The following is a 15,132-nucleotide window of genomic DNA, read 5'->3' as shown; positions in this document are numbered from 1 at the left end:
TACCCACCCCCACAGGAAAGTTAGCATTCTGCCCGGGCCAGGAACTAGACCTGTCCAAAAACGTAACTAATATCAAAACAAATGACTTTCAGGATATTGAGCGAAACACATGGGGCAAGACCGTGGGCTATCTGGCCCTCGGGAAGAACACCCTGGCCCTAGCGGGGGTGCCTGTCCCTGGATGGCGAATGATGCAACGCCTATCTAAGAGGGATAGGGAAAAGAGACTGTCCCTAGCTCTAATCAATGTGTGCGAAGGGAGGAATGTTGTCTTGCTCACAGCAGAAACAGCATTGGCCTGACAACAACCACCGAAAAATATTCACTGCGAGTATTGTGATTCGATATCGTAGGTAAACAGCTGAAAAGCTAGCATGTGGTTAGTGGTACCATGGGAATTTCATCTGTACTTTTATTCACCCTAAGTCCTACTAATTGACACATGTCAGTGATTGTTGGATAAACAAGATTTTTTTTTCCAAAGATGCCCATAATGATGAGACAAACTTAAAAGGCTCACAGCATGTGAGTGTAGTTAGTCTACCCCCTGTAAGTGTAGGGAGTATCTAATTAGTTGTGGTGGAGCCACAACCAGAGAGGTCAACCGGTTTCGATGGATCACTTTCGGTGAGACTATCTTCTTCAGGATGGATAATTTCTAAGTGTGAACGAATACATCTTCCGGCATGCCTCGTACTGAGGCTGCATGGGCGAGCTGCTTTGTCCCCTGTAGGGAGACACAAACAACATAGCAGAGTAGGCATAAGTAAACCTAGTGCTAGAACTGACATATTAGTTCACTGAAAACCAGCTAATAAATGCTCATTGTCTTGTTTTGTGGCTATGAATGCTAGTATCATCGGGTATCATAGCATATCAATATGCAGGGCCACTAAGTGTGTGGCATGGCGTATACACTGCGACCCTTGATGCCTACTCTGCTATGTTGTTTGTGTCTCCCTACAGGGGACAAAACAGCTCGCCCATGCAGCCTCAGTCCGAGGCATGCCGGAAGATGTATTCGTTCACACTTAGAAATTATCCGTCCTGAAGAAGATGGTCTAACCGAAAGTGTAGCATTGAAACCGGTCGACCTATCTGGTTGTGGCTCCACCACAACTAATTAGATACTCCCTACACTTACAGGGGGTACACTCTAACTAACTACACTAACATGCTGTGAGCCTTTTAATTTTGTCCCATCCTCACGGGCATCTTTAAATTAAATATATCTTGTTTATCCAACAACCACCACCATGTGCCAATTAGTAGGCTGTAGGGTGAATAAAAGTACAGATGAAATTCCCATGGCACCACTAACAACATGCTAGCTTTTCAGATGTTTCCCTACGAGATCTAATCACAATACTCGCAGTGAATCTTTTTCAGTGGTTGTTGTCAGGCCAATGCTGTTTCTGCTGTGAGCAAGACAACATTCATCCCTTCACACACATTGATTAGAGTTAGGGAGAGTCTATTTAACCTATCCCTCTTAGATAGGCGTTGCATCAGTCGCCATCCAGCGACAGGCACCCCCGCTAGGGCCAGGGTGTTCTTCCTGAGGGCCAGATAGCCCATTTTCTTGCCCCATCTGTTTCGCTCAATATCCCAACAGTCATTTATTTTGGTTTTAGTTACGTTTTTTTCTCCCAAAGAACCGTTTATGTTGTGTACCATTACTGTTATTTAACGTTTAGGGAAGGGAGTCGTCCTTCCAGCCTTTGTGCCCAATAAGCCCTGTTGTTATTTTGTGCTAGACCTGTCCATGCCATTTTAGAGTGTGCCATCCTGGGCTCCCAAAGAGCCCATATGTGCACAACAGTCATTCTAGGCCTGCCTCATGATTTTCCTGACCATAGAAACCTGCCAAAACTAAATATCTGATAGTAGGGCTTAAAAAGTCCTATTAATATCCTTCTGCATACCATAAAGGTGCATTGGGCTATTAAGGCGGTACATCAGCTTGCACCCCTGGTGAAGCCAAAAGCTAACACACTCTGCACCCATCCTACCTCACAAAAAGCAATGTAAGGGCATATACTCACCGTAGGGCACAACAGGGTTGCTTAAGACCACCCTAGTGCCTCAGAGCCATATGGGAAATCCAGGACCATATACTCCTAGGGAGTGAAAAAGGGATGTAGTGGCAGGGCGACTTCAGCAGAAGTCCCCCTGTACACTAATATAATTCTGAAAAAACCCAGAAGCCAATGGGGAAAACACACACATATCAAGGGCTCCAAAAAATGACAGCAGAACCCCCAAAAGTGGAATCCTACCCTAACTGTGTATGTAATACTGACACTAACAAGTGCTTGAAAATAATTCTGTGAGTTTCTACTGACAATGTGTGAGTTTGCTTCACTTACACAGGAAGCGTCTTGTAAATATGTATTGCTTTCAAGTGTAACAGTGCAAAAAGATGGTACACATACAGCTGAAACACTACTACATATTTTCCGAATAAGACTTTAGATTGCAGTAGTCCGGAAATTAAGGAGATGCTTTTATGTTGCTCAGAGCACCAGCAGTGTGGATGTCACTTTTTAGCTTTGGTGTTATTACTTATCCACCAGCTACATACGTTGTTGTGAATTATCTCGAAACTCTTGCCGTTGGCAAATAGTCCATTAAAAGAATATCATCCTTACTGAGAAGTGCTGATGCAGTAGCCTTAAAACTCGATCAGTAAGGAAAAGTGACCTTACAGCCCCAATAGCGTATATAAGCCCTGGAAATTGCCATTTGTTCCTTTTAACAGCTCAAAATATCTAACAACGAGAGCCTGGTAACAATTAATGTATCAATTAGTCTCTTCTAGAAGCACTTCCAATAGATTTCCCGTTTAACCATATGATCTGGCAGTGGTCGGCTGGTAGAAGGAATAGCAAGAGACCCGCAAGTGTGCTTGAAACATATGGATCCTACCCTACACTGGTTAGACCTTATGAGCCTTAGAGGTTAGTCAGGGCTTGAAGCATAGGCTACGCCCCTTCTTTGTAACTTTGAACATTCTGTTAGCTTGAAAATCTTGAATTTGAATCTTGGAATTGTGCATTTTGTCACTACGTGACTTGCTACTTTTGTTGTTGCTAGTGTGTAACATCTTGTACTTAGATTTGACAACATTACTTAAATTACGTGTTGAAAGTGAATTTGTGCAACTGAGCATTCCAGCAAGCTCAGCACCATTCTACAACAGAGCGCTTGTAACGCCCATACTTGTTTGGATTGTGTGGATTGTGTGCTAAAATGTGCTTGACTGCTGCACTATCCGTTTACTTACCTGCAATTACCTTGAACTACAAGTCCCAGCAGCACTATCGCTGCTGAAAAAGAAACGTCAGGCACTTCAGCGCCGGCGCTTCTGAGACGGTGCCGGTCTACGCCGGTCCCAGCGGGCTCACCATAAAACATCTTCTCCCCCTCTCTGACCCAGGTTAGTCAGGGCTTGAAGCATAGGCTACACCCCTTCTTTGTAACTTTGAACATTCTGTTAGCTTGAAAATCTTGAAATTGAATCTTTGAATCTTGGAATTGTGCATTTTGTCACTACGTGACTTGCTACTTTTGTTGTTGCTAGTGTGTAACATCTTGTACTTAGATTTGACAACATTACTTAAATTACGTGTTGAAAGTGAATTTGTGCAACTGAGCATTCCAGCAAGCTCAGCACCATTCTACAACAGAGCGCTTGTAACTCCCATACTTGTTTGGATTGTGTGGATTGTGTGCTAAAGTGTGCTTGACTGCTGCACTATCCGTTTACTTACCTGCAATTACCTTGAACTACAAGTCCCAGCAGCACTAGCGCTGCTGAAAAAGAAACGTCAGGCCCTTCAGGTAAAAGATTGGATTTCCAAATTTATTGCACTTACTCAGTGATGCAAAGCGCCTAGAGAATGAACAACTTGTCAAGCGCTACATCAACTCTAGGGAAGTGCCGCACCCTGATGCTACACCACCCTTAAGTCGTAGTGGGACTGCGATCTTAGAACAACCGAAGACTCCCTCTAAACCAGAGGTCCTTAAAATAGCATTACTCAATACGAGGTCTCTTAACAAACATGCCCAAAACGTTCACGATTATATCCTTGAAGAGGAACTAGATATCCTCTTCCTTACTGAGACCTGGCTACAAGAACCTACCGGTCCGACCATTAGCACAGCTGTCCCTCCCAATTTTAGTATCCACTTTGAAAATTGAGCAACAGGAAAGGGAGGCGGAGTCGCCATAATAGTCAGACAAGACATACATCTTTTCACCTGTCCCATTCAATGCCCGGGGTGCGAAGTTCTCCATCTCAAATTCACCCCCTCTCAAAACAATTGTATCAATTTTATTGTAATCTACAGACCCCCATCACTCACATCGGACTTTAATGACGCCCTTTGCCATATTCTTAACAATCTCAAAGGAAAGAACTCAGGCACACTCCTCCTGGGCTACCTAAATAGGTGGAGGGGAAACCCCATCGACAAAGAGGCCATTAGCCTAGAAAAAAACCTCTCCAACATCAGTTACTCGATCGCCAACAATGGTCCTACCATCAATTCAAACAACCAACTTGATTGGATTATTACCAACAATGTAGACCTCACAGTTACAAACACACAGCCCTGTATTTGGAGCGATCACTATAAAATCGAAGCCACACTATCCCTATCATTTGAAAAAACCCACCTCTACAACACACCCAAAACTATCCAGAGCAGAAACCTCAAGAGAATCACGCCAGATATTCTCTCGCAGGGGATCTCATACATCATGGATAACACCACAGATGATGATCCCTGTGACATTATTATTACCACCTATAATAACCACTTCCAAGAGCTTCTAGATAAGAATGCCCCACTGAAAAACAAACAAGTGCGCCCCAACCCCAACCATCAAAGTTGGTACACCGCGGAACTAGGCACCCTTAAGATAGCCAAAAGGAAACTCGAAAGACAGTGGCTTAAAACCCCCACAGAACTTAATAAAGACAAATGGAAGGAATCTGAAATAAAGTAATTGAAACAAAGAAAAACTATTATAACAAGCAAATTACAGGTGCATCCAACTCCACAGGAAAGCTGTTTCAAATTCTAAAAACCTTTGAAAAGCCGCCTACTCCCACCCCTCCTTTCCAGCCAACCATGTCGGATTGTGAAAAAGTTCAAACTGCATTCGCACAAAAAATTTTAAAAGCTAGAGACACTATCTTAAATTGCAATACCATCGACACCACACTGACTTTTAACAAAGCTGACCCCGAAATTAAAGTATCCAAATTTCAATTCACACCAATAACACCAGAAATCATGTTAAACACTCTCTCCAACATGAATTGCACTTCATGCCCTGAAAATATACTGCACCCCAAATTCATCCTAGACAACGCAGGCATTTTTTCACCTTTTCTTTGCCGTATGGTAAACTCGTCTTTTAGAGACCGGACTGTTCCCACCAGTCTAAAAACAGTAACAGTTACACCATTAGTTAAAAAGCCTGGCCTTGACCAGCAAAACCCGGCCAATCTTCGACCTATCACGAATTGCAACTTCTTGCTGAAGATTCTTGATAAAATAGCCACGCACCAACTCCAAGAATACGTAGACAAGCACGACTTGCTACACCCCCAGGAATCAGGATTTAGAAGTGCACACAGCACGGTATCGGCATTACTCGACTTTCAGTCTAAAATGCTGGAAATCCTTGATAAAGGAAAGGCCGGCCTGCTCATCCTATTGGACCTCTCGGCGGCATTCGATTTATTAGATCATGGAAAGCTCCGTGCGGCCCTGGGAAAAGCAGGAAACTGTGCCGAGGAAGCCATTGAGTAGATATCCTCCTTTCTGGAGGACAGAAAATCTAAAATCACCTGGGGTGGATATTCCTCTAGTACGAATCCTGTGGACTGCGGCGTCCCACAAGGCGCCAACTTTTCCCCTCTTCTATTTAATCTATATATTCGTTGCCTCTGCGCCCTTCTCTCACAGTTGGGAATTTACTTTACCAATTTCGCAGATGATACACAACTGATTATAGAACTCAGCGGAGACCACACTACAGACAACAACAGGCTGTCAGCTATCTCTTATACCATAGAAAGCTGGATGAAGGCCCACTGGATGTGTCTTAAGGGTTCAAAAACAGAACTTATGACATTTGGATCTACAAAAGCCCTATCCAATCTAGGCCCAGTCTATTCGTCATTCAATATCAAGGACTCCAACATTGTGGTCTCAAGTAAAGTGAAAACACTTGTCATATACCTGCAATCCTCACTAGGAGCAGATGCACAGGTCTCATACCTTAAAAAGAACTGCCAATACTACCAGAGATTATTACGCCGCATTAGCCCATTTCTCAACGCCAAAAATAGCGCCACCATTGCTAGAGCCACAATTCTGTCCCGACTGGATTATGGGAATGCGTTGATGCTTGGTTGAAGTAACTCCTGCAGTAAACAATGCCAGATAATCCAGAACAACGCTGTTAGAACTATCACCGGGAAATCCAAGCGAAAGCAAATCACCCACGACCGAATAGGCCTCCACTGGCTCGCCATAGAGGAGCGTATTAAATTTAAATCACTGACACTTGTCCACCGCTGTCTATTCGGTACGGCCCCATCATACCTTAAAAGGGAATTTCACTGGTATGAACCAAGCCGTTGCCTAAGATCAGCCAAAAAAGGGCTACTTAAAGTTAGCCATACCAGAGTCAAAGCTACTGGACTTGGGAGAGCTTTTCCCACCAAAGCCATTGCTCTCTGGAACGAGCTTCCAGATAACCTCAGACTGGAAAGCAGTTCCTCCATATTTAGGAAGCAGCTGAAAACGTTACTTTTCCGGTAATCCTTTAATTATTCAGCCTGGACTCCCTTGAGTCCTCCTCTTTTCTATTTTTGTAGTCCTGTGACCTCTGTTTTTTTTTTCGTGTTTTTGTCGCGCCCTGATGCTTGCGAGCTTCGGCGCGTTATAAATAAATAAATAAAATAAATAAAAATAGAAGCTGGTAGCCCATCAGCTTCAATGTTGGATGAATATTCAGCCTAGATTGAGAAACTGTTGGCCGAAATTGGCAATATGCCCAACTCTGAGTAACAGGTACTAACTCATAATAGATTGCTGAAGAAGCTATGGAAGTGCTAGGAGCGTACCAGAGAGTAGAGATGACCATTCCCAACCAAGTATGTCAATCAAGATTCCTTAGAATAGTCCCTCTTGGGACATGAGGAAATTCGCAAAATATCAACAATAGGTTTAGATACCTAACACAGAAGAAACCTCAACCTACATCCAAAACCTTGTAATAATCTTTGTCAAGTTTGTCTGGGTTTTGCATTGTATGGCATGTACTAAGACAACTTTGACTAATTTGTAATGGTCATTTGGCAGGAAGTAACATAACTACTTAACTCCAAGTGCAGATACAGCCACCCTTGTGCCAGAGGCCGGTTGTGGGGGGGCATAGGCGTGACTCAATGACCGGCTACATCACACCGTCAAAGGTGCAGCTGGTGCCATATGTGGAGAGGTGGTATTTTTGTTTTGTGAATCTGTTTTAGATTAATGCATTGTGCATACGCAGTCTTCTAGTGGTTTGTCTGGAGTATTATGACTGGTTTGCCAGTTGTTATTTTGGATTAATGTGGGCCTTGACATGGACATATGTGCATGCATAGATTCCAGTAAAATGGTTATGCTCCTCCCCCACCTGACCCTCTTACAAGACTATAAACATCAATGCAGTATGCCCAGAGAAAAAAAAGCATGGTTGAGACTCTTAGGGCATCAACGCCAACTGCACTTTTGATGCTTTGATTAAAAAAAAGTTGCACAAACAAGTTTCAGCAGCTTCAGCCTCAAAAGATAACTCAACTAAAATTATATTTTTATTTTTTATTTTATTTATTGTGTATTTGGTTAAATAAACCCTAAACACATTTATAAAATTACAATACTATACGCATTTCAGTACATTTCTAATACATTTCAATTAAAATATTCCAAATTATCAATTACAAACTGCATACAAATTACTCTTTTCACTCGCGCATACCCCATCTCCTCATTCACTCTTGCCCTTCATTTTTGTAGCTTGCAAGAGGTGTACTTAAATCTGCGTGTTCATCCGAGCTCTTCCGTCACCGGGTCCCAATAACAGCCTGCACCTTCCAAGGAGCCGCACCCCACTCTAAAGAGCAGACAGGAATTCTGTAAAAATGGCTCTTGTACAACACTATGGATTGCACGCTTGGGACTGGTCACTGCAGTTGTACATCCTCTTCCACGTGGGTTTCTTCGTGCACGTCACCATTCTCGAAGTTACAGGTAATTACCAATTTAGAAATTAAAACAATACATTTTCTATCTCTTACCTTTTGTGCACCAGTTACTGCAGACAAGGGCTAAGAGGATACTTTCGAGGTCACTGTAACTCACAAACGCTAGCTCAATTTCAGACACGTTGGCGCCCTTCGAAAGCTCCCCACCCTCGTTTTAGGTTTATTGTTTTACCCCACCTAGCACTTCACAGCACAAATCACGTGACCTACTGGTGAAGACAGCCTGCCCCTGCTTTCTATTCTTTTCTGATCGATTGGGGGGTCTAACAGCTTTATGGTCAGTAGTCTAAGACTGACTGGTACCTTGAAATGCTGGGGTCTTGGGATGGGGCATCTGGCTGCTACTACTTGGAGCGGGGGCTGGGGTAGGCCGGAGGCCCGTGCCCTCCTTCTCGTGGGATAGCTTTTCAGAGGTAGCTCTCAGCCCCCTTGTGGCCTTGCAGGGCACATTCCCCTTGGGATACGAATGCTGGCAACATGTGACAATGAAAGGTCTATGAATCTCTGCGTCTCCGGCCTTTCTCACCGGTGCCCATGCTACAATCTTTTCCCCCATGCATACGCTTATGTCCACGTTCATGGCCCAGGCCTGCTGTCCTGGCTACAGTGCAGAGATAGCCCTCTATTTCAAAATGGCTGCTACTTTCTAAGCTGGAGTTTGATTACCAGTGTACTCTATACCCAAAGCATGCACTAACCTCCCCAAACTGTGACCCCCAAGCCCCTACAACACACTTCCCGGCCTCTGCCTCATTTGAAACCGCTTGTGGGCCTGGGACGATCGCCCCCCTTCCCAACAATATTAAAATGGAATAATCTTGGTATCTTTTCTAAAGTAGAAAGTAACAGAAGGAATCACTGAGGCAGGCTCAGGGTTTCAACCATAGAGTTAGGAAGAGTTAGTAAAGTCAGATTAATTTATGAAACGCATCAGAATATGGCTTCACAAAGAGTATAGCTGCAGATCTACCAAGAAATTAATCAAGAATCCGTCCCTAATGTGTAATCTTTCCCTGTAGCTGTTTATAGCCCTTCTGAGTGTACCCATAGTAGTTTATCCTTCCAGTGTGTCCATATCAGTGTACCATATAACTGTATGCTGTTGTTTATTAATTTATTAATTTATTTACACCTTTATAAATCGCCTTATGGCCGGATGCAAACGGGCATTAAACAGTATTGTACAGTGATGCATTGCTTTACAGCGATGTTTGTACTTTCCACATAAATGGGTATTGTTTGTATTTCAGTCAATCACGGTAAGTAGTAATGAAAGTAATGACTTGTGAAGGGGTATGGGTTCACTGAGATGAGTCAGAACAAATTATACGAGGGAAGAGATGAATTGTTGCAGATGGCAAGAAACATGGTATTGCCTGCTGTATTTAGTTAACGATTGTTTTATTTCTTTTTTGTTCTCCTTTTCTGGGAATCAAACAATGCTCTCTAAAGATGTTATTTGCCCTCCAGCATAATTGTTTTCCCCAATTGGTCCTTATCCACCCTTGTTGCACCTTTTACTTTTCTTTTCCCTTTTTCATGATAATGCTTTTTCTCCTTTAATTGTTCACTTAATAAATAATGAAAGTAAGAACAAAGCACCATGGATTATTTCTGCTGTTTTCTTCGTCACATGATTTTGAAATGTTTTCTTTTTCCTCTTTGTATATAATTATACTCATTTTGTTTATCTTTATTACATTAATTGACTTTGGCTCTATTACTTATGAACTTTTTTGTGTATTCTCCATTGTTAAGCCTCCCCTGGTCCAGCCGTTTTCTGTACAATCTCTTCAATTCTTTTTCATTGCCTTGTCCCCTCGCTTCTTCTCACTTTGCTTCACATTCCCTCGCCTCTTATTTTGTTCACTACATGCCTTTCATTGTTTAACACATTCCCATTGATCTCCATTTTGTGTCTTCCATTCTCAGAATTTGGTGTTTACTGCAGCCACTGCCGGAGTGAAGTACGTGGCACTCAATGTGCCATCTGCAAGGGTTTCACTTTCCAGTGTGCCATCTGCCATGTGGCCGTCAGGGGCTCCTCCAACTTCTGCTTGACCTGTGGTCATGGTGGGCACACCAGTCATATGATGGAATGGTTCTGCACGCAGGAGGTGTGCCCTACCGGATGTGGCTGTCACTGTCTGCTTGAGAGTACATTTTGAAGCCGTCAATGCCATTATGCACAAGTGGATTTGTGAAGGAGTGCAATGTCAGCAACTATGTCCTCGTGCTCTGGAAGCGAGTCGGTGTGCTACAGGAAATCCACATCTTTCCCACCAGACAAGATGGCATATACCTTTGAGGTGTGACTCTATAACTACCTGGACGAAAATGAGAATTCACAGGCCATGGCCACCTCTGCCAGTCCTGCACCACCAAACGGTTCTTGAAATGAGTGTCTACCTCCGCTGCCAGCATTCCCTGAACTCCAGCCATATTGTTACCTCTCGAAAAGAGAGTGCAAGATCTGTGGGCGACAAGAAGCATGAAGGAGGAATGTAAGGGCCATTGGGGACGAACGCAAAGGACTTTTTTCCTCAACTGAAACATAAATTCAGATACTATATTGTAAAATTATTTTTGTGGCCTTGATAGTTCACAGCGCAGAAATCATTGATACTCCGAATGGAAAATTCAGGCACATGATTTGTGTCGTTCATCTGGTGCATGACTATCTTTGTAGAAGATGCAGACTTCACATATTTCTTTTCATGTTGCACCAGTGAGCAGCCTTTTAAAATTCTTAATATAAATTAGTATTTTTTTATGAGAAATAAAAAGACAGAGCTGACAATTTTTTGTAAAGTTTTATCAGACGCTTTGCCCATTGGGTATTGCTTATTAATCGGTGTATTCTTTTTTGCAGCTTGAATTAATTGTCCTGGCATTATGGCACAATGGTTACCTCGCGGCAGTATGTTCAGTGGATACTTTCCTCTTTGGGCTGCTCTATATGATCTACATCCAAGCCAATGAAGAGGCCATAGTGACCTCATAATGCCTGCAGAAGGGAAGGTCCAGCCCGAGCTCTGTTTGTCTCGGTGGTATCAGGTAGTCACTGTACTATTCCCATGTACTAGGGAAATAGTTAAAATGTGAATCTTGTACCCCCAAATTCTCTCTTCATGCAATGAAGAAACAGGTATGTGCTGGCCTGCACTCCAAAACTGTCTGCACATGGTTGGATTTGTACAACTTTTTTGCAACATGTTTGATAAATACTACAGTACAATTGTAAATAACCATTGTTATTTCTAATATGTCTAACATATATACAAAATAAAGATGTGAACTGTGTTTTGTGTCTGTCACTACACTTACACTGGAGGCAAATTCAGAATACGAAAGAAGTGAATCGTGTTAGTAATCACAGCAGGTAGACCTGGCGGAAAGAAACACTAAACATGAAAGAAACTTATCTTGATGGTAGTCAAAAAAGGTGAACCTGCGAAAGAAAACTTAACATAAATGTTGCAAATTGCTGTATTCCCAAGTCAGATCATCTTCCATTTGCAACGTTGTGAACCAGTCTTCCATCTTGTGATTGGACTGGAACTTGAACTGTGCCAGTTTCACAAGAATGTGAAGGTGAGAAACTCATAGCATACTATGTTCTCTGTTTCTAATACCTCTGGCTGCAACCTTTTAAATAGTATTTGTACTGCTTCCCTCATTTCCTACTTTTGGCGTAATAACCCTGCATTGCGGAAGAGGAAAGAGCCTGACTAACTCTCTGAATAGTTCCTGAATGAAAATCTATTCAAGTGGTTCACTACATGGTAGCTGTGACCTGATGCCACCATCAAGACGGCCACGACCGCTGCTCTTGGTGGCCACATTACCTTCTGATAAGTTAAGCCCTCCTGGGCTAATTTGCGGATGGACCGCAACGTGTTTGCAGAATCATTCGAAAAATATCTGACATATCCAATATTTGATATTGATCTGCTTTAATGAAAACTGCAGCAGCGGCAAAGGAAGTAACTGTTTGCATATTGCTACAAGCATGCTGAGTTACTCTTTACATCTGTGGCCCGAACAAATCTTAGAAATGGCCGCCGCGCCATCTGCGCCACCTGCGCCACCTGCATCGGAGCCATTTCCCCACTGCAGCATGAAGCGGCACCGATTGGTTGGCCACCTGTTCATACAGCGAACGCCGGCAAACTCCAAAGGCCCACGCTCTGGCCCCGACACCATTAGGCTCCACTCTTCAATCTACACCTACATGGCAGCTATGACCTGATGCCACCATCGAGACACCACGACCCCTGCATTTAATGTACGCGTTACCTTCTGATAAGGTAAGCCCTCCTGGGCTAATTTGCATATGGACCAAAACGTGTTTGCATAATGGTTCAAAAAATATCTCACATAACCAATATTTCATCAGGATCTGCTTTACTGGAAACTGCAGCAGCAGTGAAGGAAGTAACTGCTTGAATATTACTACGAGCATGCTGAGTTGCTCTTTAAATCTGTGGCACGACCAAATCTTTGAAATGGCCGCTGTGCCATATGCGCCACCCGCATCAGAGCTATTTCCTCACTGCAGCATGAAGCTGCACTGATTGGTTGGCCCCTGTTCATACAGGCCAATCTGGGAGGCGGCAGGTGAACACCGGCCCCCTCCAAAGGCCATTGCTCTGGCCCCGACACCATCAGGCTCCACTCTTCAAACTACAACTACATGGTAGCTGTGACCTGATGCCACCATCGAGACGCCACGACCGCTGCCCTTGATAGGCGTGTTAACTTCTGATAAGGTAAGCCCTCCTGGGCTAATTTGCGGATCGGCCGCAATGTGTTTGCAGAATCGTTCGAAAAATATCTGACATAACCATTATTTCATTGTGATCTGCTTTAATAACAACTGCAGCAGCGGCGCAGGAAGTAACTGCTTGCATATTCCTACGAGTATGCTGAGTTGCTCTGAACATCTGTGGCAAGAAAACTTCTTAGAAATGGCCACGCGGCATCTGCACCACCCGCTATTTCCTGACTGCAGCATGAAGCTGCACTGATTGGTTGCACCTCTGTTCATACAGGCCAATCCGGGAGCCGGCGCACAAAGCCGGCCCCCTCCAAAGGCCCACGCTCAAGACCCCTGTCTGTGCCTGCCCGTGGCAACCTGGGTACTGCTGAGGCATGATCAAAAAGCAAGTAAGGAACGCACTTCTATATCATGTCTCGCATTGTGCTATTATTGGAGAAGCCTCTGCTAACCTATCACCTTTGGCACTTCTAAATATCTAACCTCACTCGATCATTCACAAGGTAGCATTAAGTCTGCTCCCATTCGCCATTACACTACGCTAATCCATATCCTGTGCCTACGACCCAGCCCCCAATGTACACTTGACCTTCTGGCCGCCTATCGAAGCGCATCCCCCTTAATGGATGTAACATTCATGCGCTTCCCCACATTATGAACCTGGTGTGCCTAAACAAATATGCCCGGAAAACTGTCTTTACGTGACTCAGTGAACATGATTGCTGTTGAACCCTTCCAAATTACCAGTGTCCGCGACACAGCACAACAGTGTTAGCGCAGCTCTGTCCAGGCACCGCTCAGAACTTGATTAGTAGTTCCATAGTTACTATCCAGTCACGCCTGCCATTCCTCACTGTTGTACCAGGCCATTGATATGCCTAGCTATCGTGTGCTAAATGTGGAAACTTTACACCTATATAAAATGTTCTTTCACTGCAGTATCATAACTGGCACACCTAACCATGATTATGATCCCACACTGAGTGCCCTATGTGTCTGATTCCTGTGTACTATGCCTATATACTGTACCTATGCTTAGTTCTCTGCACTCTATGCCCAGATATTGTGTCCATGCTTAGTTCTCTGCGCTCTATGCCTAGATATTGTGCCCAGGTTCAGATTTCTGCACTCCTTGCCCAGATATTGTGCCTATGCTTAGTTCTCTGCTCTCTATGCCCAGATAGTGTGCCCATCTCTAGACTCTAAGCCTGTATAAAGAGCTCTAGCAAATCCTATCTAAGAACCCTCAACCTAGCATGCTGCCCTAGGTCAGTATCCAAGCGTGCCCCCAACGTCTTTAACCAAACCCTCACCTCAAACTAGATCAGTCAAGGACCATGTCCAATATAGAATCTCTTACAAATCCATCCTTACCCCTGGCCACTACCAGGAAGATGAGCACAACCCAGCTCGGTAGCTCTGCCCTTCACTACACTCTTCATAGACTGCAAATGGCCACTGCACTCCCCAATCCACATAATATTCCTCCAACTCACTTTGTACCAAAGGCAGCCCCCTTCTTGACATGGCGCTCCCCAACTGGGACCACCCTAGACCACTTTGCACATGCTCTCAAACTACCCACTCCTGACATAGTCCATGCTCTACCATTCTGAGGAACAAACATCTAGCCTCACACACTTGTACCATAAAATCGCCATAGCACATTACCTACGAGTGACAGAAAACAATCATCCTCACATAGACATCAGACACCGCCTTACTCGCACCCCCAACAAGTCATACACTGCAATACCTCTGAGGCCACTGAAACTCTATCAGACCAACTCTCACACCTAATAGACAAGCAAAAAGAACTGATAACTACAAAATCTAACATCAAGGACACAGACTGCACTGACTGCTCCTTGAAAGGAGCTCTCATCAACACCAGATCACTCTCAGCCCACTCACTAGACATTGCAGACCTTATCAAAACAAACAACCTAGACATCATTGCTATAATGGAAACTTAGCTTCAGGCCATGCCCTCTCCCTGGTTATCGCAGAAGG

General features: G+C 43.9%; 1 protein-coding gene across 5 annotated transcripts in view; it reads left to right on the top strand.

Moving 5' to 3' along the window:
• The window catches only part of WDR59 (WD repeat domain 59), a 1,538,892-nt gene extending 1,527,250 nt beyond the window's left edge, over positions 1 to 11,642 (top strand). For 4 of the 5 annotated variants that reach the window (XM_069604197.1, XM_069604168.1, XM_069604178.1 and 1 more), the window contains one exon: positions 10,272 to 10,649. In XM_069604197.1, the coding sequence (XP_069460298.1) occupies positions 10,272 to 10,507 (236 nt within the window). In that variant the 3' untranslated portion in view covers positions 10,508 to 10,649. Of the gene's footprint in view, positions 1 to 10,271 lie in introns of all 5 variants that reach the window. The other variant, XM_069604207.1, reaches the window with a different exon arrangement.
• Positions 11,643 to 15,132: the final 3,490 nt, after the last annotated feature.

The sequence above is a fragment of the Ambystoma mexicanum genome, chromosome 1p (assembly GCF_040938575.1).
Source record: "Ambystoma mexicanum isolate Mex_15411 chromosome 1p, UKY_AmexF1_1, whole genome shotgun sequence".
In the NCBI taxonomy this organism is placed as follows: Eukaryota; Metazoa; Chordata; class Amphibia; order Caudata; family Ambystomatidae; genus Ambystoma; species Ambystoma mexicanum.
This window is presented reverse-complemented; position numbering and strand designations above follow the sequence as displayed.